Raw genomic sequence first — 27,071 nt, 5'->3', positions numbered from 1 at the left:
GGAGTAAAGTTTTTTCTCATGGTCGTTAGGATTAGCACCAATAGAATAGTCTACCTATTAGATAGTTAACTACAATCAATGTCCGTAGTGACAGCTTTTACTGTAGGGCTTGCATTAGAGAGTAAAACCGATAGGTCTTTCCATGCAGGCTAAAACCTTTGTTTTCCGTTTTAAGAGAGGAGACTTTTCACATCCTATGAGGAGAACATGATGTTAGAAGTGATTTTCCCACCTGTATTTCTTTATGTATTCCATGCATACAAACCAAGGATTAGGTTGTTGTATATGTTGGGTATGGTGTTTCGAAAGGTGTAAGGTAGTAGTAGTTCTGAATTTTCTTACGTGATTAGCTTGCTAACTTCGTGAACAGTTGCTATGTGTTCATAGATAGTCAAATAATAAATGAAGGCCAGTGAGCATTCATAAAATTAATTTCACAGACTAATGTTTTCTATGAAGGTACAGGGTTATGTTCTTATGTTAATCTGTTTATTCCTCACTTTTAGAAATTTTTTTTTTTTGCCTGTGTGAGTATTCATATTGACTTATGTAAGTTTGACTGTTACCTGGGAGGTTTTGGCTTTTTTTAAAATAGATTTGAGGGTCACTAAACAATGGTAGGTACAGCCATTTGGAGAAAGTGGAAGATTCCTTAAAAAAACTAAATTTGAAGGAAAAAAATATTATGATAGGCAAACTACTTAAATTTCCATTAATTTTTTTAAATATTAAAGAAAAATACAATTCAATGCATTTTTATTCAAGTACACTATTTTTATCATAGTTTAATATGCTTAAAATAGTGGTTTTTGTGGGAGAAAAATTTACCCTAGATTCTTGTCCCAGTTACATTAGATTGTCTGTGCTGCATACTGAATTTTTCTGTTATTGGACTATACATCTATGCACACTTAATGTCTAGAGGCAGCTTCATCCACCATAATTGATCAGGTTTTATCATCTCCTGCTGTTATTTCCGGTCTAGATTAGGTAAATGAATTTAAACTACACAAAGACACAGAACTTAGTGTGTGGGTCTGGTCCACCCTGGCCTAAACCTTATGAATAGCTTAAAGAGGCATCTCCAATTAGGTCTGGCCTTATCATGAACAGGGAGTTCTAGAACATCATCAGAGTTGCAGCTCTTTGTCCCTGGTTGAAATTTAAAAAAAAGAAAAAAAAAAGAAAAAGCAGACTGACAAACTGAATCACTTGTTTGTGTATTTATTAGATTGTCAGTGGTAGTGATAAGACTTAACAAAGCATCTCTGTGTAAACGGGAAAAATTAACAGTGAGTCTGTGTTGGGAGTGCTTTGGCAAAGGAGTAGTTGTGCCTGAGTTTTCTTGGATCAGCACTATAGTGTTTTTATATGCGCTGGCTGAGAGATAATACCTTGCCTTTTCATTTGTTTTTGACTGGTACACACCAGTCAAACTGTTACTATTTTTCTTTCTGTGTAACTAATAATGGTGTAGTCAGAAGCATTCCAGAGAGGCTTACATGTTTTTAACTGATTTTCCTTTTGGTCAGTTGCTGTTTAAGAGAGCAAATGAATTAATTTTTGTCCTGATGCTTTTTTCTTTAAACCTTATGACAAATAAATAAATGCTCCTTGCAGAAAATAGGAATTTGTGTAAATTGGCCTCTAAAATGAAGCTGACATTTAACTGTATTTTGTTTTCCTAAGCAACACTAAGCTGTCCTCAGTTAAATCTGGGAGACTTGAAAGTCTGCAGGCTTTTCTAGTTCTTTCTTGTGTTCAGTTCTAGGGTAATAAAGTAGAAAACTGGGCAGTAACAGACTTGCTCTTTACAGACCTGTGACTTTTGGCCCTGTGGCATGGTCCCCGCCCACCCCGTGCAGTTCTTTGTGGCCTGGTGGGGAAGCAAGCCTGAGGGAGAGGTGTGACAGAAACTACTCATTGCAGGGTTTGTCATCTCCTCGCACTAAGAGCGCAAGCCCGTGCTGCTTGCTGAAAAAAAAGAAGGATCCATTCTTGGATTAATATCCTGGTACCAGATGTATGAGGCTGGCTCTAAAGAAGCTTTCCCTCTTAAATACTGTCAGAAACAGAGAAGCTGAAGATTGGAGAGAAGCCATTTATTTTGAACAGTTTATTTTATGACAGTTTGTGTTTATAAAGAAACCTGCTCATAATATTTACTTAAGGGATCTACATAGTTACCCAAAGACACCCCACAGGTTTCTTTTCTTTTTCTCTTCCCTTTAGGAAAGTTTCCATGGAGCTTAGCTCTTCGCTGACACTTTTTGAGTTTGCTTCGGATCAGCTGACTTATGTATGGACTTTATTTACCACCATGATTGGAAAATTCTTTTGCTAGTCTGAAATTGCACTCTGTGTGTGCTCTGGTCGGTTTCCTAGGGAACAAATGCACTGCACAGATTCCATAATGAGGACTGTGGTTGGCTAGTGACTGTGTAAATTCTGTTGTTTGGTAAAGCTTAGTCTCAAATTCAAATAAAGGTCAAGAAAGCAAAAGTACTGAAAATGCAGATTTGGGGATTTTATTTTGTATCCAGCGTCAACAACGTTTTAATAGGCTTTTCTGGAGAAAGGCAAGTTCCCCAGCAACGTTCATTTGTTTTGCAAAGTATTACACTTGAAGCAGTTGGGGAGGTCTTTCACTATTTCATACTGGTGATGGTGGTGGCCTTAGTGACGAAGGAGATGTATTTCAGAAGTGTGTTATCACACTTGCAAATCATGTAGAGAGCAAAGGGGCAAGGTGTAGGGCATCAGCAATATTTTTATGCCTAGAAGGAAGTAACATGCATATTTCAAAACAATTGTGCATCTTCATGTGAAATAGAACTCTTAAAAAAATTAAAAGTGTTTGAGAAACCTCCTCCTCTTTTTTTTTTTTTTTTTTTTTTTTCTTTTTGAGACAGTGTTTCTCTGTGCAACCCTGGCTGTCCTGGAACTTGCCTTGTAGACCAGGCTGACCTCGAACTCACAGAGATATACTTGTCTCTACCTCTCAAGTGCTGGGATTAAAGGTGTGCACCATCACACCCAGCTGAAAAAGTCTTAAAAAATACAAAAAAAATCTTATGATAAACTGCTGTATTTATAATCTAGTTGTTTTCCCTTCTGATCTGTCTGACCTTTGTCCCAGAACTGCAAGTTAGAGACCAGCTTTCCTCTTTCTTACTCTCCTCTGGAACTCTGGCTTCTGTGGCTCTAGATATAGGACAAAAAGCAATGCCCAGTGCAGCTGCTGGTCGGGAAGGAGGAGACAAGAAGAAACTTACAGAGAACCAGAACTCAAACTAAAACCATTGCAAATGTCTTTTCACTTGATGCCTGAACATATTTTGTTTGTTTGTGAATCATCAAGGATTCTTTCGTTAGCTTAAACATTAAAAGGTGGTGGTGGCACAGCCTTTAATCCCAGCACTTATGAGGCAGAGGCAGGTGGATTGCTGTGAGTTCAAGGCCAGCCTAGTCTACAAAGTGAGTTCTGTGACAGCCAGGACTACACAGAGAAGTCGAAAAACCAAAAAAAGGAAAAGAAAATACATGTACCTGTTTGTTATCTTAGAGAATGATCCAAAGTTGTCTCCATCCCTTTTCCTTGCTAACCATGTTGTTTTTGAATTATTCACTTGCCTTTTGGTTAACTTCATTTCAGGCATAAAACATGTCTTGGCTAGGTTCTTCTGTTCTTGGCTTTTCTCTAAGCTGGCATGACTTGAACCCTTTATTCCTTTTCTAATTGCAAATACTGTGTCCCTTCAGTTTTCCTTACAAATACTGTTCTGGCTTTTCCGTTGTCATTGTATCATTTAAAGCATAATTATCACCTATCAAAAATCCTCTCTTCTATTGCAGGACTTAATATGTCTAAGTCACATGGAAGAATGTTTGTGAATTGTGTGGATGGGACATGGCCTTTCTCTCCACAGCTTCCCTAACAGCATCACACTGTGGGTGATGTTCTGATAATTCTTCAGCCTAGGAGGTTTCTGTGTGGTCGCCTTCTGAGGGTCTCTTGGATTGGTTTTCCTCTGCCTGTCTGTGTCCTAATCTTATTTTGTACAGACATCAGTCATTCTAAAAAGGATTATATAGATTAGAGTACCAATATGACTTCATTTTACCTTAATTACTTCTTTTGAAGGCCTTAGCTCCTGAGATAAGTTCCATTCTGAGGTACTGGCATTTAGGACTTGAAAGATGGATCTGAGGGTTACACTTTAGCCCATAGCCCAGCCTGCATGTCTACCCATTCGGAGCCCTGATTACATAGTTACTTCATTCTGTTTAGTGATTTCTAGTGGCTCCATCTTTTATGTCTTTGCTTTTTCACATTTCCCAGGTTTATTATTTTTTAAATATTTATTTTTATTTTATGTGTATGTGTGTGTGCCTTCATGATGTCCACCACGTGTGCAGTGCTTGTGGAGGCTAGCGAGGTATCTGGATTCCTGAAACTGGGGTTAAAGGCAGTTAGTTGTGAGTCTTTATGTGAGTGCTAGGAATTGAATACTAGTCCTCTATAAGAGTAGCACGTGCTCCTAACCACTGAGCCATCTCTCCAGCCTTTTTAAAGGAATGGGTGTGCTTGTGCTTCTGTACATGTGTGGTTGTATGTGTACGTATTTGTGTATATGTGAATGTGTGCATGCAGGTGCCCATGAACATGCAGGTGTGCTTGCACATGCCCGTCTGTGGAGGCCAGAGATTGATACTGTCTGTTACCCTCCATCTTACCCTTAGTTTTGGAAACAGGCTTTCTGGATGAACCTGGAGCTTATTGATTCCATTTGGCTGGTGGGGCAGTGGCAGTGTGCTCCAGGAATCTGACTGTCTGCCTCAGGCTTTGTTTTGTTTATACTTTTTATATTCGTTATTTTTAGTGGTTTAAATTAGAAAATTCTGGAATACTAGAGACTTTTCAAGTGTGACCACATTCATTGGAAGTGCAAAAGCTGTTCTGTTTTCGTGACTTCTGAGGACATGTTTCTTTTGATGGTCTATTGGTACTAATGTGCTGCTTTCTAGGGAGTTATGCATCATTCTGCGATCTCATAGTCCTCTAATTTAAACAGGAATTTTGGGGGTGACTCCTTATCCTCAGTCCTAGCTTCTGTACATAATCAAGTCTCTAGATTCATCAGTACTGTTTCCAAGCTTTTCTTCCTTCTGTCTGCTCATTCCATACATATACATTGCCCTCTAACTTTTGCAATTGGTCTTAAGTCTACGGTTAAATATACACCGGACAGGAGGTGTAGCTCAGTGGTAAAACATGTATAAGGCTCTGGGTTTCACCTTAGCGTGCATGCACACAAACACTGTGTTTGTATTTTTCATGTGTAACACAAACCCTTATAATAGTATTTCTGTAATCATTTGGTAGTTAGAAGTTCATCAGTATAAAAATGACTCATGAAAAATATTTCTTGCTTTTGTTTTTTTATGTCATAATTTTGTGTTATAGTTATTAACTGAGCCACCGCATCGCTAAAGCAACTATGGGAATATGTAAATGAACTAGCATGATTTCTGCTCTATTGAGAGAAGTTTGATTGGTACAACCAGTTGTGAATTGCAGCTGGTCACAAATCACAGTTTACAGACTCTTACTCCATTGCATTCTGGTTAACTGGACTGTCGTCGAAGGAGGACTGGGGATCGAGCCCAGTGCCTCATATGTACCACATGGGCAGTGTACCACGGAATTGTACGTCCAGGTTGGATTTCCTTATAGGCAACTCTGTCTCTCTGCCTAGATCCTCAAAGGATATTTTTTTCCATCCTGAAAAGGCAATATTTTTACTGGAATATGCCAGAGTATTACTTGTTCTTTGTTAATTTTCCAAGATACACAATATATTTTAGTATATTGGCCCAAATATTTTAATCTGTTATAACTTCTACTATTGAACGTATTTCATTTTAAGGGTTCCTGTAATATATATGCTAGATAATCCTTGCTTAACTTTTATGCATATACCGTTTAACATTTTTTGTGGGTTTTTTTGTTTTTGGTTTGTTTTCTAAGCAGGGTGTCATTATGCAGCCAAAGCTAGCCTAGAGCTTGCTATATAGACCAGGCTGGCCTCTGACTCACAGATCTACCTGGGCAGTGATTGAAGAGAGTATGCCATTACACCTGGACAATTATTTTTTTAAAACCATAGTCTTCATATTTGCTTCATATTTGTAAAAAAAATTATACTTTTAATTTGTGTGTGAAGTTTCCCTTCACATGTAAAGGTCAGAGGACAGCCTTCTGGGGTAGGTCCTCTCCTCACTGTGGGATTGAACTCAGCTCTTACTACCCATCATGTCACCTTGCCAGCCCTTTACTTTGTCTTCTACAGGTGTGTGTGTGTGTGTGTGTGTGTGTGTGTGTGTGTGTGTGTGTGTGGTGTGTGTGAAGCCCTAGTGTCCCTTTAAGTGTCCCCTTCTTTCCTAGTCTGTCCTGGCTGCTATCATTTTTCTTTGTGCATCTTTCTGTCACCTGTCCAGTGTAAGTTCTTAGCTTTTCATTTCCTGTCTCTCCTCCCCCTACCCCAGCTTTGCTTTTCTTTCTCTGTGCCTTTCTGGTCTCGTGTATCCCAGGCTGTTCTTGAACTCGCTATATAGCCAAGGATGGCTTGAACAACGCCTCCTACCTCCCAGGGGTTAGGCAAGCACTGGGCTACAGCGCATCTGTCTGTGCCAGTTCTGTGGTCTGCCTCTGTTGGCTTCCTTATTCGGTTCTTGTTCATTATCTTTACAGTACCTGCCACGGGATAGCTTGGTCCCTTTTTCACATTTATATTTAAACAAGATGGTTATGTCTATATTTTAGAAGGAGCTTGCTGTGCTAGGCATGGGGAGTTGTCCTGGTTTCATGGTTCAGAATTTTTCTCCTTTATTCCTTTTGTGAAGTATTTTAAAATATGGCCACTCAAAAATAAAAGTGAAGTACACTCATTAGAATGAAAATTAGTAAGTGTTGTGAGAACATACAGCAACTGAAATTCTGCATTGCTGTGGGAATTATACATTAGTATGGGAATGTAAATTGGAACGAACAAATTGGAAAGCTGTTTGGCAGTATCTACTTACACTAAACACATGCATGCCTTATGGTTCAGCAGTTCCATTTGGAGATACATACCACCAAAGTAAATGTACTAGAATGAACGTTTGCAGCACTAATTATAATATCCCCAAACGGAACTCTTCACGATGACCATCACTACAGTAGATGGTAGACGCTACCAGCTAGAGTGCTACATGGATATCCCCAAATAAATAACATCTAGTATTGATACCTTTGTCTCATTCCCTAGCGGTCTGCTTTGGTCAACTGGATATTAGCATACCTTATGCTATGGCAGCTTCATAAATGCATTGAGGAGAATACTGCCCTAAGACGATAGCCAGAGTCCTAGGCCAAAGGCTTAATATTGTGTGTGTGTGTGTGTGTGTGTGTGTGTGTGTGTGTCTGTTTGAGTGCCTGTGTCGGTTTGTCTGTTTGTCTACCCAGGGGAAGTGGGGCTCCTTGAGTGCAATGAATGTTCCATGATCTGGTTGTAGGCTCTGTTGTAAAACATTTTGAAGTAGTAGCAAGATATTTACTTATTATTTCTGTTCTTTTCTGATTGTATATCATGTTTGAATACAAAGGGAAATAAACAGCCTTTCATGGAGCCTCTTGTATGATATTCTCTGAAGCTGGTCTTTCTTGGGTGTCTGTCTGTCTCTGCCTTGTCTCACTCAGTCCTCAGGGGTTGGTTGACTCTAGCTCACAGCTTTCTTCCCAGGGGCTCTTAAGTCAGTGTTATGGGCAGAACAAGAAGTAGCTCCCTTAGGCCGATGTGGTTAGTGTTGGTTCTCAGCTGAAGGTTCTCAGCTGAAGGTGCCGTTCTGAAGTTCTGGGAACTTTCTAGGGTGAGGCCAGCTGGAAGCAGTAAATCACTTGGGGGGGGGGGGGGGGGGGGGGGGTGGGGTGTGGTGTGGTGGTGGGTGTTCTTGCCCTGACCTCTTCCTGTATTCCTTCTCTCTGCTTCCTGCCTTCTGTGATGCTCTGCTCCACCCCACCCACCTCGCCAGAGATGGACAGATCCTGACACTGTGAGCTAAAATAAATCCTGCCCCATTGTTTCTCTTAGATCTGGAGAGCAGGAAAACTAGTGTGGTAACTTGACAGTTTTGTGATGGCTGGGAAGCCTGAGCAATTTGATTGGTTGTTCATAGAGGCAACTTCACTTAAAATTTCTTGTTTCCCATCTTTTAAGATTAACAGAAGTGACACTCTCTCACACAGACACCCCCTTTGACCTACCTACGTGATCAATTTTCTAGTTTATCTAATTTATCTAACTTACAGTGATAAACCAAGGCATATTTATTGTAGGGAGTCTAATTCTTTTTGTAATGACAGGTTTGTTAATGTTTTCATGGCATTTTAGGTTTAGAAATTCACTTTATCTAGATTTTCAGAAAACTAGAAGCTAAACATTAGTGGATTTTCTCAAATAGTAAAAATTAACATTGTGGGAAAAGTTCACTATTTTAACTTTTTTGTGAATGTATCTTCTCAGTGAGTTTAAGTAAAAGCAGTTGTACCTTTATTTGCATTTGGAAATCTGGATTAACAAACAGAAACATTTAAGATTATCTTTTTCTTTCCCTGGACAATTGTCTTAAGTTTCTTACCTTTGAAGTTTTGTATCTTTAGTCCTGTTTTCTGTCACCAGTTCCAGAAAGGATCAATCAGCCCTACTGACAAGTCCGTTCAATTTACTGATTCCCCCAAGTCTTATTTGCATAGGCTTTGACGAGATACCTGTGAAATGTTAACTGGAGGTCTCCCTGTGCTTTCTGCAGAACAGCCCTTGAAAGATAAGCATCATCTGATGGCTTAGTCTTGGGAGCATTTTCCCTCTTGAACATAGTCCGGGAAAAACGTGTATCTTATAAATAGCATTCTGCCTATGAATATATTGTACTTGTGAACATATTTGATATATGAATGTTTGATTTGTATATATCCTACTTCAGTTGCTTTTTAGCCAGTTGGCTATGTTCTTTCTGGCAGTCAAAAGTCTTACCATGCAGTGTGTTTTCTATATACACTTCTTTATGATGTCTACATTGATATAAAACCTCCTTTAAGGAATTAGTTTTCCTGTTGAAAATTAGGTTTAAAGCCAAGTGTGGTGGCACATGCCTGTAATGCCAGCATCTGGGACAATGACGTGACGCAAGAGGATCTCTAGCTGGAGGTCAGCTTTGGAGCTGCATAAGGAGTCCTGCCTAAAAAAAGTCATAATATTTTATAAATTTACTCTATTGCTTTCCTTTCTTTAGGTCATCTTTTTGCTGTTAAGCATTCAAAATCTATAGTGTGTGTGTGTGTGTGTGTGTGTGTGTGTGTGTGTGTCTAATATCGATGTTAGAGGTGCTCGTGGATGTGTGTGCATGTGAGAGGATGGCTCGTGGTGTCATTCCTGAGGCACCATCCACCATCTTTTTCTTCTTGTTTTGAGGAAGGCTCGCTCACTGGCCTGCAAGTAGATTAGACTGGCTGGCCAGCCAGACCTTTGGTGGATTGTGTAAGAATGGCCCCATAAGCTCATACTGGTATGGCCTTGTTGGAGGAGGTGTGTCACAAGTGGGGCTTTGAGGTTTCAGAAGCTCGTGCCGAGTCCAGTCTCTGTTTCTCTTTCTGCTGCTGGCAGATCTGGTTGTAGAACTCTGATCTACTTCTCCAGCACCGTGTCTATTTGCATATTGTCACGCTCCCCATCATAATGTTAATGAGCTAAAACTCTGAAACTATAAGCAAGCCCTCCATTAGGGACCTTGGTCATGGTGTCTCTTCACAGCAATAGAACAATGACTAAGACAGATGTTGGGTATTGCTGTGATGGACTTATCCATGCTATTTGTTGGAGGGATATAGAAGACTTTGAGACTTTGGACTAGAAAAACATTTATTGGGGCTTTCTTTCTTTCATAAGAGTTGCCTTGGTCATTGTGTCTTCACAGCAATAGAACAGTGACTAAGACGCGCTGGTGGCAAAAACCTTTAATCCCACCCAGCACTTAAGAGGCAGAGGCAGGCAAATCTCTGAGTTCTAGACCTGCCTGTTCTCCTGAGTGAGTTCTAGGACAGCCAGGGCTACACAGAGAAACCCTTTTTTGAAAAACAAAGCCCAAAAGAAAACAAACTAAAACAACAAACAAACAATAAAAACAACAAAAAGATAAGACTCAAGGTTCCATCTGCCTGTTTGTGCCTGCGCAGCCATAGGATCACAAGAACGCATTTCCTTTTCTTTATTACAGCCTTCTTTTTTTGAAATAGGGTCGCACCGTGTAGACTAGGCTAACCCCAAAGAGATCCACCTACCTCCTCCCAGTTTTTTGTTTGTTGTTTGTTTAAATGTGGTTTCTGGGGCTCAAACTCAGGTCCTTGTGCAATGCAAGGCAAGTAAGTACTTTAGCAAATGAGCCATTTCCCCAGTCTTTATCTGTTTACTGTGTAGGAGGAGTTTGTCCGTGTCTCTGTAGCCACTCCCAAATAATCATTCAGTGACTTATAAATTACAAACTAACTCGTGTTTCTTACATACCTTCTGTCACGTATAGGTACCTTCTTTCAACATGGCACATTCATCTTGCTTCTCTCCGAGTCTCTCGAAACTCTTGAGACTACCCTTCTTCCTCCCAGCATCCTCTGTGTCTTGCTGTCCCACCTATACCTCCTGCCAAGCTACTATCTAGTCAGCTCTTCTCCCCCACCCCCCAGACAGGGTTTCTCTGTGTAGATTTAGAGCCTATCCTGGAACTCTGTAGACCAGGATGGCCTTGAACTCACAGAGATCTGCCCGCCTCTGCCTCCCAAGTATTTGTATTTGGAAAAATTGGAGAAAATACTCTGTTATCTGTCTTTCTGAGTCTAAAGTTTTGTACCTAATTTACTTTTTATCATAACTAAGGAAAATTTTAACTATGACTATCTAGTCTTCAACTCTAACAATGACCTTAGAAGGGTGAAATGTTACCTAATGATAGGGACGTCTGGCTGCCTGGATAGTCACCCAGAGTTCTTAACGTTGGGGTGTCCAACTTTGACCTACAGTCCTAGTATATATGACAGACATTTTTGTGTAGCAGGGAATTTTGAAGGACTGTCCTACCTTGTCTTGGTGAAGTGTGGCAGTCGCCTTTTTTGCACCGTGCTGGTCCAGTTTGGACAGTATACTGTCAGCAGTTGAGGCAAGGACAGTTTCTTGTCCAGTGGTTAACTTTTGCCACAAAGAAAGCAAACTCCATGTGGAGTTTCTTTGATGCCCATCATCTTCTCTGAAGTAGTTGGTGCTTCCAGGAGCAGACATGTCTCATTGTCATAAAAAGCCTTAGGTTATTAAACATACTAAATGCCATATTCTATAGGTCTTTGAAGTGTTTGAAGATTATCTATCTAAATATATCTGTGTATGACATTGAAAACATACCTAACTGCGGCGCGCTCCTCGGCCAGCGAGGAAGAACGACCACCATATCCGTCTCAGAACCACTTTATTGGAGCGCCTCTTGATCGGGAGGTGACTAAAATGCAGCTGCTTATATGAGGATTCAAGAAGTGATTGATCGCCAGAATTAGGCTCTAGAGTCAATTACCATACTCGCGCATGCGGGATAGGACACGTAGTCCTAGGAGCATAGCCAAATATGGAGTTGTTTACAGCTGAGCTACCAGGAAGTCAGCGCCATCTTAGAATGGCGGCTCCCTACACCTAACATGACTATAAGTTTGATTATTATAGATGACTACTACTGTATTTCTTATTTATACATTACATTTTAAATGAGCTGCATAGACACAATACCCCAAACAAGTGTAGAAACATACATGCACTATAACAAAAATAACTTTAAATTTGTATCAATAAACCAAAATCCATACAATGCAAAATATTTTGAGATTAATAGTTGTTTTTGTATTAAAGTAGATCCAATAATCTACTTTTCCCCCTATCATTCTTATATTATATCCCTCTTTTTTCCTTTAGAAAGAGATCTTTAAATTGAGTTGTTTAGTTGTGTTTTTTTTTTTTCCTGACTATGACCTGTAATAACTTGTAACCAACCTCCCTTGAACAATGACAAACATCCATAACCCATGTTTTGGGAATGTGGGTGTTTTGTTTTTTTTTTCCCCTAGATTGCTTCCTGTTGTCTGGGGGTGTTGTCATCTCTGGGGGAACGTTGAGAAAATCAGGATAATTATTAACTCTTGGCTGGAGTATTCTGTGAGGCTGGATCATCTCAACTAGCATCCTTGAAGCTGTTTTGGATGCTGGATCACTTGGGCCATCCATTTTTATTGGTGTCTGGTCACTTTGCCCTGAAAATACATAAACTTTTAAAGATAACATACATATATGTATTAATACAAGTATAGACTGTGCATTGTAATAAGTCAGCCAAAGGTGTTTGTTCTATGTTTGAGTAGGTAAAATATACATTAGGTGTTTTGTAGTTTTTCTAGGTTTATTTCTTTATGTCTGTAGCCAGGATTTTCAGGTGGTCTTTCCCAATCAAATCTGATCCATATCAACCTAGAATGAATCCACAGCCTCTTATTTCCTGTGGAAATAAAATATAAAAGCATAACTTCAAGCCGGGCGGTGGTAGCGCACGCCTTTAATCCCAGCACTTGGGAGACAGAGACAGGAGGATCTCTGTGAGTTCGAGGCCAGCCTGGTCTATAGAGCGAGATCCAGGACAGGCACCAAAACTATACAGAGAAAACCTGTCTTGAAAAACCAAAAATAAATAAAATAAAATAAAGATAAAAGCATAACTTCTTCCCAAAGTAACTTATGTTTTGACTTCCATTTTGAAGTTAAGACATTTTTAAAATATATGGTTTGGTTTAATCCAGCAGTTTTCATAATCCGATGTGTTTTATCAGCTGTGGTTCCTTCATTAACAATCAGAAAATTTAAAGACAACACAATAGCATACAGGATCCAAACTCTCTGTGTATTTCTCATCTTTACATGGCTTATTGTATTTTTTTAAACTCTATTCCTTTTTAAAGGACATTATTATTTTAAAACTATGTATTTTTTTAATGACTATCTATACCCTTTTCTCTCTCAAGCCTTTGTACATTTTTAAAACACACTGTAACCCATTTGGAGGTATTTTTTGTCTGGGTTTGTTTTTACTGAGCATATGTATTTGTCTGTATGAGCAAAACCCCAAACCCACCATGCAGCAGCACAGGCAGAGGCTGGGAGATGCCTCTCTGTACCACATCCTCTATGAGAGACTGCAGGAACCTGCCATGAGACTTAGTTCATGGAATGCTGTCAGCTGTCAGGAGACATGTCTTTGTACTGTGGCTGGCATGAGAGACCCAAGACTAGGAGGCCACATTTGGCTTCATTTTTGTGTGTTTAGAACCTTTTAAAAGCTTTCTTAAGTCTTATGTGGATGTAGGTCCTTCACATAGGGCACCTTTTGTAAGCTGAGTTTCTCTGGGTCTTGGTAGCTGCTCCCAAATAACCATTCAGAGACTTACTATTAATTATAAATGATCAGCCAATAGCTCAGGCTTGTTATTAGCTAATGTTTACATTTTAAATTAATCCATATTTCTTTCTTTCTTTCTTTTTTTTGTTTTTTGAGATAGGGTTTCTCTGTGTAGCTTTGCACCTTTCCTGGAACTCACTTTGAAGACCAGGCTGGCCTCGAACTCACAGAGATCCGCCTGGCTCTGCCTCCCGAGTGCTGGGATTAAAGGCATGCGCCACCACCGCCCAGCTTAATCCATATTTCTTATCTGCCCTCTGTCATGTGCACATTCATCTTGCTTTTCTCTTCATCTCTCATGACTCCTGAGACTCTACCCTTCTTCTTCCCAGTGTCCTCTGGGTCTTGTCCTGCCTATACCTCCTGCCTAGCTACTGGCCAGTCAGCTCTTGTATTAAACCATTCAGAAGGCACTTTGGCAAAGACACATCTTTCAGTGTACAAAATGATTATTCCATAACAATACTATAAAAAAGCACACTATTTATTGGAGAAATAAACATTTCCTTACATGTAATAAGCAACAATATGAGGTTCTAGATAATAGTTTTGAGAAAGGGTCATCAATAAAAGGATGGATTTAACTATGTAAATATTTAAACTTTGCTATTGTAAGAGAGTAAGTTGCATCTGGGGGTTGGTTCATTGGTGTGTAGAGCATTCCTTACAAGGCTCTGACTTCATCACTAGCATTGCAAATACATACATACACACATAAAAACTTAAAGACAGAAATAGTCAAGAAATGGTATAATAAAGAGTTGATATCTGTAGACATTGTTGCTTATATGTAGTTTTTAATTTTATTATTTTGTACATGGTGTGTGTGTGTGTGTGTGTGTGTGTGTGTGTGTGTGAGAGAGAGAGAGAGAGAGAGAGAGAGAGAGAGAGAGAGAGAGAGAGAGAGAGAGAGAGAGAGAGTCCGTCCATGTACAGGTAGGCGCGTGTGTGGAGACTGGAGGACAACTTCCAGGACTCTTCTCTCTTGCCACCTTGTTGAGGCAGTCTTGTTTCTGCTGCAGTGCCGCACACTCCAGGCAGTAGCTTCTAGAGTGTCCTTCTGTGTCTGCCTCCCATCTTGACATAGCAGTGTTACTTACACATGCTACCACAGCCTGTCATTTTATATGAATTCTGGAGATCAAGTGGGTCATCAGGCTTGTGCTGGCTAGCTGATCCGTCTCCCAGCACCTGTGTGGATTTCATGATTTGTAAAAATGAGTAATAGTAGGAAAAATAAAAAATAAAAATTTATAGAAAAAAATCAGCCTCCCTGGCTGTGTAAATAACACAGAGTACTGTAGCAATTCAGAAATTCGTTGTCTGACACGAGGTCTTACTATGTAGCTCCGGGTAGCCTATAACTCGAGGTCCTCCTGTTTCATCCTCCTGAATGCTGTTTTTTAGCCATATCAAATTGTATAACATAAAATGAAATAATACCCATTGCTAGGGAAGGGCAAGAGAAGTTATTCTTACATCACTGATGGGAATATAGTTTTCCCTTAAAACTTAAAAGTATAATTTGTATAAAATAAACCTGTCAACATGTACAGTTTATTAGTTTTTATAGATTGAATGTATGATTGGCATTTAGGTCAGTAAGCAGGACATTGGCACTCTGTGCTCTTTCGTACCTAACACAGAAAGTAAAACCCTGGCTGACAGCTCCTGTGTGTGTGTGTGTGTGTGTGTGTGTGTGTGTGTGTGTGTGTGTGTCTGTCTGTCTGTCTGTCTGTCTGTCCACCTTCAGTGGATTCTACCAGTTTTCCAGATTGTATAGTTCATACCCCACAAGGAGTGTTCTAATTGCTGTACTCCTTGATTGTCCTTTGGAAAGCAGTTTGAGAGTATAAACAGAGTTTTGGTACCAGTTGTATGAACTGAGGACATGAAGACTCCAAGGTATGGTTGAGGGGGAGGGGAAGATTTTTATTGTAGCTGTGAGGGAGAGTACAGCCAGAGGCCTTGGAAAAGTCCCGAGCAGAGAGAGAATAGTAAACTGAACATGGCCAGCAGCTGGACCAGGCCATGGGGGTGTGTAGAGCAAGAGAGGAAGAGAAAAGAGTGTAGAGCTGAAACAGCAGGGTTATAAGGGAATGAGGAGCTGGGGGAGGGAAGTCCATGAGCTGGAGTAGTTTAGGGTAGGGGTGGAGTGAGAAGAGCTGAGAAGAGCCACAGGACTTGGAGGCCAGCTTGTGCTTTGGTATGCTAATAGGCACCACAGATAGCCTTTGGTCCCTTCTGACAGGGATGAGGAATGGCTCCTTTGATAGAGGAGAACAGGCCCCAGAATTTGGGGGTGTGGAGTTTCCTTTGGACCTGAGGGAAACTTTCAAGAGCCATGAATACATTTTATTAGTTTAGTAATTCTCACTTTAAGGATTAAAAGAAGAATTTGTTGGGTAGCTCATACTGGTCTGGAGTTTGCCTTCTGCCTGCCTCTACCTTCCAAATACCGGGGTTACAGTGAACCTCCATGCCCAACTCTTTGTGGCTGCCTCTGTGCCATGGTGCAGAACTGAGTAGTTAGACAGGGTCTTTGAAAACCAGAAACTATTCACTATCTGGCCCACCTGGAGGAAAGTTTGGTTGCTGATCTCATTAAAGCATCCTGTAAAATAGTGGATGCTGGACAATAACTGGAACATTTAACATTTGGGGAATTGTTGGATAAATCCTTGTTCATCTTGCTACAACCATTTATAGCAATAACTATACATATCACTCACCCAGAAAATACTAGGCAATTGCCATGTGTTAGGTAGGCACTTTCCTCAGTCCTAGGGAAGTTACTGAAGACAAAAACTACCTGTTGTTATGATACCGTGTGCAGGAGGTCTTGGCGGGTTGGGCCAAGGTACCCTGGTGGGTGAGGGAGACGCACCATGCAGCCTTGATAGCAGACTGTGGCGTGGAGCTATGGAAAGTCACTCACACCATGCAGACACATGTCCACATGAAAAGTTTATTTTGGGGGAGGGGAGATGGAATGGAGGGAAGGAGAAAGGGAGGGAGGGAGAGAGAGGGAGGAGGTGCACACCTCATGGGACTAGAGAGGGAGGGAGGGTTTGCTCTTAAAGTGGGCATTACGTAAGATGGCCTTAGGACACTGGGTGGGCCAGGGTATTGGCCAGGATTCCCAGTGATTATTATAAAAATGTGAGTGATGGATAGCAGGTGGGGGATGAGGGCGCCAAATTCTTGAGACTGCTTCCTGCTGAGTTGGGACAGGGTGGGGTCAGGGTCACGCACAGTGGGAAGTGTGAGTGAAGAAACATTTAGTTAGCTGTCATCCTGGAGACCCCGTAAGGGAGCTGAGAAGGCAGGTTGTTAGAGGAAACACAATAGATTGCTGTCATCAGCCCCATGAGCAGGGCTAACCATGGAAAAGTGATAACCGCCAGGAAGAATGGAGTGGAAGAGTGCCCTGCTTGTAGAGAAGAGGCAAGGGTGAATGAGCGAGACACAGAGCAGATGTGCCCTTCATTGGGACATCTTGGAAAACCAGGTTCCAGTTGCTGGTAGGTGCCGGCTTGAGCCTGGAGAGGTGGTACCAGCAATGAAGTCCCAGGAGCTTGGCAAGGTGCCACACCAAATTGAGGGATGATGTGTGCTAGGAGTACAGGAACTGTCACATCTGCTCTTTCTCTGGAGGTGGGAAATGCATCCATCCTGTAAAAGTGTCTGTAGGAGTTAAGAGATACGGAGCCTTTTTATGAGTGGGGATTTGGGTGAAATCAACCTGCCAGTGTTTGCCTGATTGGCGTCCTCTGTTGGTGGTTGGCATCTTCAGAGCTGGTGCAAGGCTGGTGGTATATCTGAAGAGCCCTGAGGGTTGGTCTGTCAGGAGGGGTAGACTTATGCAGGAACCTGTAAGTGTATAAAACAACTGGAACAGATTTACATCTTGGTGTCATAGCAAAAGGCTATGACTTTGGTTTCAGCCTGGTTTTTTTAAGACCTGGTTTCAGACCAATGAAACATATCTTTAAATCTTTAACCAGAGGAAATTTACTGAATGGAAGTGGTTAGGTGAGTGAACAAGCAGGAGGAGGAGGAGCAGGAAGAGGAGGAGGAGGAGGAGGAGGCAAGGGGGGGGAGGCATGCTTTCCTACCCTCTCCATTGTAGCCTGTCTCTAAAAGCTGGGACCATTAAAGTCCACAGAAACTGGAGTTGCGGGAGAGAGCTGTTAAAACTGGCAACATCATCAGGTCTGAGGAAGATAAGGGAACAGAAGTGAGACAGCTCTCCTAGCTTCCTATAAACAAACCTTGAAGCTGTTTCTTTTCATCCAGTTCACCGGAGATACAGAGAGCAGTAGTAGCCCTAGGAGAACAGGCTGCGAATTTCACAGGAACTGAGAAGGCCGCTGAAGCAGAGCCTGGTGGTCAGACGGCATCAGAGATCTGAGAGGAATACATTTTACCTGAGTTAGCGATCGAGAGTGACAGAGACCAACTGCTGCTACCTAGACAGCCACTCCTGGGTCCTCCACAGTTGTTGAGGGCAGAGGTCTCAGGGCAGCAACATCAGTCTTCAGCTGCCAGGCCTCAGAAGGATCCAACGGTTGTGGGGTAGGACCTTGTGGGAAGGACCAGCCTACCTTGTCTAGGCAGAAGTGAGGCAATGTGTTCCCAGAGTCCTGCTGTCCACGGTCTGCAGAGGGCCCTGGCAGCAGTCGAGGTTCTTCTGGGCCATCTCAGTGGCTGGTGCTGCCCCTCTGGAGCAAGTTCCGGGTGGAGGGTCTTCTGGGCCCAGCCATCTTCTTTGGAGGAAATAAAGGTGCTGCCAGGAGCCAGCAGGTCCCTCTATCATGAAACGCTTTTTAATTAAACATTTTAAATGCCATATACTGCAGATCTCCGAAGTATGAAGGCTGTCCAGGTATATCTGAATAGGCAAACTTTGTTTCTAGTTACTTGTTTTAAGCTCAACCCTGATAACATATGCTAGGGACTAAGTAAAGCTTATCCCTGTAATTTACAGGGATATCCCTGTAAATTACATCAGTATTTAGCATGACTACTATTAAAGAACTTGATTACTTGTAAGATGACTACTTTTTTTTTTTTGGTTTTTTGAGACAGGGTTTCTCTGTATAGTTTTGATGCTGTCCTGGATCTCTCTCTGTAGACCAAGGATGGCCTCGAACTCACAGAGATGCGCCTCCCGAGTGCTGGGATTAAAGGTGTGCGCCACTACTGCCTGGCGACTGTTTACTTTTGTTCTTTAACAGTCTACAATAAGTAGCCTTAAAAACAATGATTTTGAATCGAAGCTCCTCTAGTATCAAATATGGGTTCAGTAAAGAAACCAAAACAAAATAGCCATTCCGTGGGTAAAAACAAAGCAAGTTTGTACCAAGCTGTTAAGACCGTCTCCTGGAAAGGCAAGGAAGTGACAAGGGGAAGGTCCCAGGGTGAAACGGGAAAAGGAGGAAAGGGTGAGTTGGGGCGTGGCCCAACCCTGAGAAAAGGACCCCCTCGGGGGACCGGAAACTCATCAAAAGATATATATCTTGTTTATCAAATTTCTTATTTATCAAACATATGCCATCATTTATTTAAATTCTCTGGAGGTGTAAATCTCTAGGTTAGTGTTTGTTAATCTGATCAGATAAATTTAACAAGGACAAGGAGGCTTAAATTCTTAAGCCTGAATAGACCTTGAGTAAGGGGAGAGACGTTTAAGCCATTGGCAGCGATATCTGCATCGATTACCATTTTCAAGGCCTGTGGTTTTGATCTGATCTTTGAGTACAGCCAGATTATAATCCTGAATGGTTTATATAGAAATAATAATTTTGCCGGGCGGTGGTGGCGCACGCCTTTAATCCCAGCACTCGGGAGGCAGAGCCAGGCGGATCTCTGTGAGTTTGAGGCCAGCCTGGGCTACCAAGTGAGTTCCAGGAAAGGCGCAAAGCTACACAGAGAAACCCTGTCTCGAAAAACAAAAACAAAAAAAAGAAATAATAATTTCTTGTCATATGGTACCTCTTTGGTTCTGCATAAAGAAGGTCCAGTGTCTTATCTTATTGCAGAATCATTTTAGTTAATAAGTCTATCAATTGACAATATTGGGTCCAGTTTCCTGGTATATCAGTGGGCATTAGGTGGACATTTTGTCCCCTATGCCAGGGGGTTTAACCTTTAACTTAGGCTTTTAGCCTGTTTTGGGAGCAGGGAGCACAGGATGATTTTTTTTGTTTTTAAATTTAAAAAGCTGCATATTTATTTTGCTTTCTGACTCTGTGCTTATACTTTCAACACCTTCACAACAATTTTCTGCTCCTCAATAAGGAAAGCCCGCTTGATCCTGTCGCAGACACACTTGGCACACATGCACCCACTGTAGGCCCTGCTGACATGCTTCTTTATCTTAGACAACCTCATAAAGACTTTTGGTCTCACAGCATGAACACCTTGAAGCCTGCCTGAGCACACACTACATTCAGATGTACAGGCTTTCCTAACCTTCCTGGTATAAAGGTAAATAATCCTGTTGCCAGGGGTTCCAGACAGCCTAGTTTTGTTAGAGGCTGTGTTGTAGGAAAGCCTATGATGGTATGTCAAATGATGGACCATTCTGATGCCTCTGAGCACCATTCTGGAAGAGGAAAAGGAAGGGAGGACAAGATATTTCCTCCCATAATTGCTTCAGGCTGAAACAGGGCGTAGATGGTCAGAGTCCAGGGAGGTTGAAAGGCTAGTCAAAGGTAAGGAAGGAATTTAAGCAATGGGGTATTCATCAGAAGCATCTGATTTGATCCAGCTGGAAACAAGAAGCATTCATATCAGCTGGTTTAGTTCATAACAGCTTTTAGCAAGTCTGTGTCTCACAGATTGGAGTCAGTAGCCGATGCCTGGATGTGTCAGTCAGCCAAATGGAAACCTGCTGAAGCAGATAGACTAGAGATAAAGTTAAAATTTATGAACTTATTTGGAACTTTTAGGCCCATGGTGTTAGTAGTTGGGAAGGGGAGACCAGGAAAGAGAAAAATGCCATCCTCAAGATTAGACAGGTGAGGAAAACTCATTTATCTGGAGTTCTTTTGACCTCTGTGAAGTGGATCTAAGTTTTATGATTTCTTTGATTCTTTTAAGCTTATATGAATTTTTATTTTATAAAAGAACATAAAAAGCAGATAATGGATATCTGAAAAAAAGCAGTAGACTCATACATATAAGTTTATAATTGGAGGATAACCAAAGAAAATCCAAAATCTTGAACTTGTGACCAGAATAGCATCAGAACTCTATTAATGTTAAAATCTGAAATTTTAAAATCTTTTTTTTTTTTTTTTTTTGGTTTTTCGAGACAGGGTTGGTAGCCTAGGCTGGCCTCGAACTCACAGAGATCCGCCTGGCTCTGCCTCCCGAGTGCTGGGATTAAAGGCGTGCGCCACCACCGCCTGGCTCTTAAAATCTTAATATAACAATATATTAGAAGGGGAAAGTAATCTGAACCATTTAAATCACCTATTTGTAACATTGTAACTAGTTTTTATATCTTAAGTCATTTTTTAAGACCCTCAAAGCATGCATGGACTTTTATATCTTAGAACACTTTTTATTAAGAGACCTAGTAACTTTAGAAAAAGTGAGGCTTGACTATTATATATATAAAACAAGCTGGGTGTTTCTGGGGGAGATCACTTGGCAAAACTGTTAAGGTCCACCTGGGTCTAGCGAAGGAAGAGCCATAATCCAACCCTAGAGCCAGCTTTTCCATAAAGAAGAACAGCATAAAACAGTTTTAACATTATATCAAAAAGACATTTGAACTTGTGCTAACCTGAATCTAGTAATCGTAGCTCAGAGATGAATTCTGATCCAGCCCTGCCCACAGGTACCCTCAAGCCTGGTGCTGCCATGCTCTCAGAGCTGCCTGGGGCCCTTCCCTGGTCGGAGCCCGGTTGGGCAGGAGGGATGGGCTGAGGCTGAGGCACCGGGCGCCGTGCCCATGCTTGAGCCACGGACAGGATGTGGCTCCCTGCTGCTCTTAGTAAGGTTGTTGGTAAGGTCATATGACCTGTCCATCTTTGACCTTAGCCAAGATGGCGCCTGCCTGACCATGCCCCCCCCCCCCCCCCCCCCCGCTTTTTTTTTGTTTTAAGACATACAGAACTAATATGGAACAGATAAACTCAAGTATTCAAAAGTCAATCAGAAACACATTGATGGGCCTGAAGGTCACTGAGGTCCAGGTGAAATGGCAACGGCTGTTGCAGTGTTGACTCTAACAGAGAACAGAGACTGGAGGGCTGCTAAGCCAGAGTGACGCATGGACGAGTGGTTGCTGGTACCAGAATTTGAATGGGGCCAAGAGGTGAGAGACCACGGTCGAGGTGAGACGAATCCTCACTTGTGGGAAATGGCCAGAAGGGGGACTTGCAGATTATGATGGTAGTGTTGAAGGTTCTAGAGATCCTGGCTTGTCTCAGGCTGTCCGCAGGCAGGAGAAAGCGTCAGGAGTCACGCTGTTAGGATTCTGCCCTTACTCCAGCTGCGTGATTGCACATGCACAGGTCAGGAGTTAAGCAAAAGGTCTTGCGTCTTCCGTCATCAGTGTGCGCTGTTGACTACTTATGTGCCTTAAAAAGCCGGACAGATGCAGATCCCACTCCCTCCCTCCCTGCTCTGTTCCCCTCTCCCCCCATCCCACCATCTTTCTCTCTCTCCAGGCCTGCCTGGCTCTCCTCTCTCCCCTAGCCCTCTGTTCCCTCCTAATAAAGCTCTGAAAACTTAACACTGGGTTCTGTCGTGACCGTGACCTTTCCACGCAGTAACCAGCACCACCACCCACGCCATTATCAACCTTTCATATGCAGCACCAATGTTATGATGCTGCATGTGGGAAGCCTTGGCAGACATGGCTGTGGCGTGGAGCTGTGGAAAGTCACTCACACCATGCACTGAGTTTATTTTGGGGGAGGGGAGAGGGAATGCAGGATAGGAGAAAGGGGGGAGGGAGGGAGGAGGTGCACACCTCATGGGAATAGAAAGAAAGGAAGGGGGAGTTTTCTCTTAAAGTGGGCTTTATGTAAGATGACGTCAGGACTGGGCAGGCCACAGTGTTATCTGCTTATTGGCCAGCATTTCAAGAAGTGAGTCTGAATACTATCACCTGTCTTTGTAAATTTTTTTATTTAGTAGGGCAGAGACACCAAACAAGAACAAAGAACTCCTAAGAGATAGGGTGATTTAGGGAAGAGGATGAGGGGATATTTCTGGGTTAGGGCTTGGCATTTGGGATAGAGTTAGCCAGAATAACTCACTGAGCCAGACATGATGGTGCACACCTTAAATCTCAACACTTGTGGGGCAGAGGTCCATAGATCTCTGTGAGTTCGAGGCCGGCTGGTCTACAGAGTGAGTTCCAGGACAGCCAAGGCTACATAGTGATAGCCTGTCTCAAAAACAGAAAAAGAGCTCACTGAAAACGTGACTCCTAAGTAAGGACTAAAAGCAAGGTGTTTAGAGCAAGTACCAAGAAGTATGTCTGATGAAGCTCAGGGCTGCAGCTGAGTGACAGAAGTGAGTGGAAGAAGGGATGGAGAGATAATCAGAAGGGAAGGGGGGGCCTGTGTGCGATGGCCAGACCACGTAGAAGCTTGTGGCAGAAGGAAAAATTCCTGCTGTAAGGTTGTCAAGTAGAAAAAGAAAGAGACAGCCCTTCTGTCTTCTATGTCCCCCTAGACATGACAGGTATTTAAATATGCATAAAGAAAACGCGCTGAAAAACTGTGTTAATATGCTGTATATGTATGAGGGGCACAGTAAAGAAACCACTGAAATGGCTGCTCCATTGGGGGAAGGTTTTGACTGTAGGTAAGAGAACAGCCAGAGGCATCTGGAAGAGTCCAGAGTAGAGAGAAAAATAAACAGACTGGACATGGGTAGGGCTGTCTGGGAGAGAATAGTGGAGATGCAGTATGTGTGTGTGTGTGTGACCTTGCCAGTTAGAGAGAGGTGAGAAGGAAGAGCTAGGATGCTAGCTAGCTTGGGGGCTTGGGAATGTATGAAGGATACTTAGGGTAGGGCCGTAGGAACCTGGAGGCAGAGGTGGGCTTTGATATGTAACCACAGGTAGAGTCTACAACTCTTCTGCCGACGGCAAGGGAAGGGACTCCTTTTGTCAAAGGGAGCCTTGTCCAAAGGTCCCGAGGAATGCTGGCTTTTATCTCACCACCAGAGCTCCTTTGATACTCTGGTTTGAGGTGGTCCAAGACTGTCATTTCTGGGCATATATACTGCTTTTGGAGTTTGGACCTGATACTGTACAGTTATGAATTATATATTATTCCTTTTGCTGCACTTCTAGAATTTTGCTGTATTTTATTTTACTGTTGTTACGCTATTTTAAAAGTGTGTGTGTAAATTAGAGGACAACTTCAGGAGTGGGTTCTCGCCTTTCATTTTGTTTTTTAAGGGTAGGTCTTTGTTGTTCCTGCTGCTGTGATACATACCCCAGGCTAGCCCACCATGGACTGCTGCTCTCCACTCCCTTCCAGGGGTGTAGGGCTGGGGTTAGACCCAGGAGCTACTGCATGCAGTGGCTTTTCCACATGGGTTCTGGTTATCAGGGTTGCCTGGAAAGCACAGTTACCCGCTGAGACACCTCACCATCAGTTTTAAAAGGATTTTTACAAGCATGAAAGATTTTGTATAGTTGTGTCTTTGAAAATCTTTGAAATAGAGCTGGGCTGTGGTGGTGCTCACCTTTTAATCCCAGAATTTGGGAGGCAAAAGGCAGGTAGATCTCTTGAGTTTGAGGCCAGTTTGGTCTACAGAGTGAGTTCTAGGAAAGCCAAAGCCAGGGCTACACAGAGAAACCCTGTCTCGAAAAACAAACAAACAAAAAATCTTTGAAATCAAGTATCTCGTCTTCCCATGGTGGATGTGATGCAGTGTTACTGAGGGCAGACAGCAGTGCCTTCGAAGGGCTGTGCACGGAGTTAGGGACTGTCAGGGTTCATCTTCATGCCTTTGAGCTGAAGGGACTGCAGGGGTAATCTTTCACTCGTCGGGAGAAGTGAGGCAGGCTTCTGGCTCCTTGTGCAAGTGTGTGCATCTTCTGTCATCATTCAATCTGTGCCTTTCTAGCACCCGAGTGCCTTTTGTGGTTAGTAATTTAACTAGTCTTTGTTGTAAAGATAACGTCTTTGGGGGGAGAAAGAAGCCTAAGTCTTTCCTGCCTGTCTTCCAGGCGCAGTCCACCCCAGCAGCTCTGGCGTCAGTACCGGGGTCTGTTGCCTCGTTAAAAGCAGACTTTGGCCGGTCTTACTGGCGTTAGCATTTATCGTTGGTACTGCTCTCCCGCCTTTCTGCTTGCTTGCCATCCGAGCTCTTGTCCCAAGTTTACAATGACACTGAGCACGTGCTTCATTGAGTTGTTCAGGATTGAGTGAATTCGTGTGGGCAGAGTGCCAGGCACATAAGATGATTAGTATTGACTTTAAATACCTAGAAGAGTCATTGCCTCCCTCCCACACCCTCCCACTACCCCACCACCCCCTACCCCTGGGTGCTGAGAAAACTGAACTCAAGAAATCCTGACTCGGTGACTCTAGTGTGCTTCCCAGTGACCACATAGTGCTTAATATCTCTGACGCTAGTTCTAGTGTGTCCGACTCTCTCTTCTGGGCTCCTTGGGCACAGGCACAGGCGTGGTGCATATATGTACATATGGCAAACACTTATACACATAAAATAAGATAAATGAAATCCTGAAAGAAATCTTTATAATTAAATATGTCTTTAAAGCCATCTCTCATAGACAAATGTATATGTCTTAAAGCATTTTTTAAATTTGAAGTATTATTGTGTGTTTGTGTCTTTCACACAGGTCACACAGGTAATATATTATGAACACTTTTTTTTTTTTTTTTTTTTTTTTTTTTTTTTTTTTTTTTTTTTTTTTATTGTGTGTTTGTGTCTTTCACACAGGTCACACAGGTAATATATTATGAACACTTTTAAACTAGCCATCTTACTATAGTAGTAGCAAATTATGTGCATTTGTAGACTGAGTGGCAGCCTTCCCAGTTAGTTACTGAATTTTGAGAGAAGGATGCTAGCTTTATTTGAGTAAGGCAGACATCGTACTATTCATCTAAGTGGCAGTGTTGTGAAATGTGGGGCAGGATAGAAAGCAAAAGGGAGCTCCTAGAAAGGCTGCTCGTTGCTGGAGCAGGCAGGGACTTGCTTTGTGAGTATCTGGGTCAGGGTGGTGATGAGCATGATTTAAACAGACACAGAGGCAAGGAGGATCCTGTGGAGAGTGGTAGATAAAGATGTAGCTGTCCTTTAAACATACCACCACAATTCTGGTATTTGTATATTCTCCGACCTCAGATGCTAGCCACTGAACTCACATAATGAATTTAACTAAGAATAAATAATTTACAAGTTTAAAAAATGGGAAAAAAGAGAAAATGAAGTTTAATTCATTGTTCTATGAAAACTTGTGGAACTAAAGCTGAGATTATATTTCTTTGTGGTAGTTAAGGACAGATAACTTTATATCCATAGGCGATCTGTATGCCATCTCTAATCTAGTTTGTCTTTGTGGCTACTGGGGTGTTCTGCTGGAATCTCCAGCTTGGCCCCAGTTCTCTCTCTCCAAAACCTGCCCTCTCAGAAAAACCGCCAAGTGGAGGCGCCTCCCCTGAGGCTGCCAGCTCCCCAATCCCTGACCAAAGTGTTATAATTGGGCACAAACCCAGCTTGTGGGGATGTGTCTGTCCTGCACCTGCAGGGTATTTAACCCCCTCCTTTAGACCAGGTGTGATCTCTGCCCCCCCACCCCCAGCCTCACTCTCTGGGGGCGGGAGGACTCACCTGGGAGTGCTTTGCTCAACTAACTATACCTGGTCTTCTGCTTGTTAATCTGTCTTGATCTGGCTTACTGTGTCAGTGGATTAACATATATCAGGGTGTGAAACCTATCATTGGGGATTGTGCAGAATTTGACTAGTTTTTATTAAGGAAATTAGGAATCTTTTTGCAATGCTGATTTAATTTTTTTCCCCATAGTAAACCTTTAAGAGTTTTACTTAACATCTCCTTTGTTTCTAGGCCTGTGATGTAAAAGAACATTGTGGCTGAAGGGTGTGATGAGCAGAGCTGATGGCCTCAAGGCAGCTGTGAAGCAGAGGATAGGGTAGGTCAGGGAACAAGAGCTGCTTTCAAAGGCAAGCCCCAGTGTCCTACCTCTTCTCTGTAGACCCCATCCCTCAAGACTGTGTGCAGTGATGCCATGGAGGGATAGCTCTATTAATGGGTTAATCTAGAGCCCTCAGGATTCAGATGCTTCCAGAAAGTCATCATCCAAGCCTTCAGTGCATGAGCATTTTCAAGGTACACTTTATATGTAGCCCATAATATGCTTGTTCAGCTTAAGAAGAATGACAGGACAAGTACGGATAGAGACTGCACTTCTACTCCACTGAGTAACAGAGACACATAGCTTGTATTGCAGGATTCCT

General features: G+C 42.3%; 2 protein-coding genes across 5 annotated transcripts in view; one reads left to right on the top strand and one right to left on the bottom strand.

The window, feature by feature from the left end:
• Kiaa1958 (KIAA1958 ortholog) overlaps window positions 1-27,071 on the top strand; it is a 147,720-nt gene that overhangs the window by 942 nt on the left and 119,707 nt on the right. The gene's annotated exons all lie outside the window — the stretch shown is intronic.
• LOC114682526 (60S ribosomal protein L34-like) lies at window positions 19,726-20,263 on the bottom strand. The gene has a single exon (XM_037202620.1). The coding sequence runs from the start codon at window positions 20,185-20,187 to the stop codon at window positions 19,837-19,839; it is 351 nt and encodes a 116-aa protein (XP_037058515.1). The 5' UTR covers window positions 20,188-20,263; the 3' UTR covers window positions 19,726-19,836.

Source organism: Peromyscus leucopus, chromosome 2 (assembly GCF_004664715.2).
Source record: "Peromyscus leucopus breed LL Stock chromosome 2, UCI_PerLeu_2.1, whole genome shotgun sequence".
NCBI classification, from domain to species: domain Eukaryota; kingdom Metazoa; phylum Chordata; class Mammalia; order Rodentia; family Cricetidae; genus Peromyscus; species Peromyscus leucopus.
This window is presented reverse-complemented; position numbering and strand designations above follow the sequence as displayed.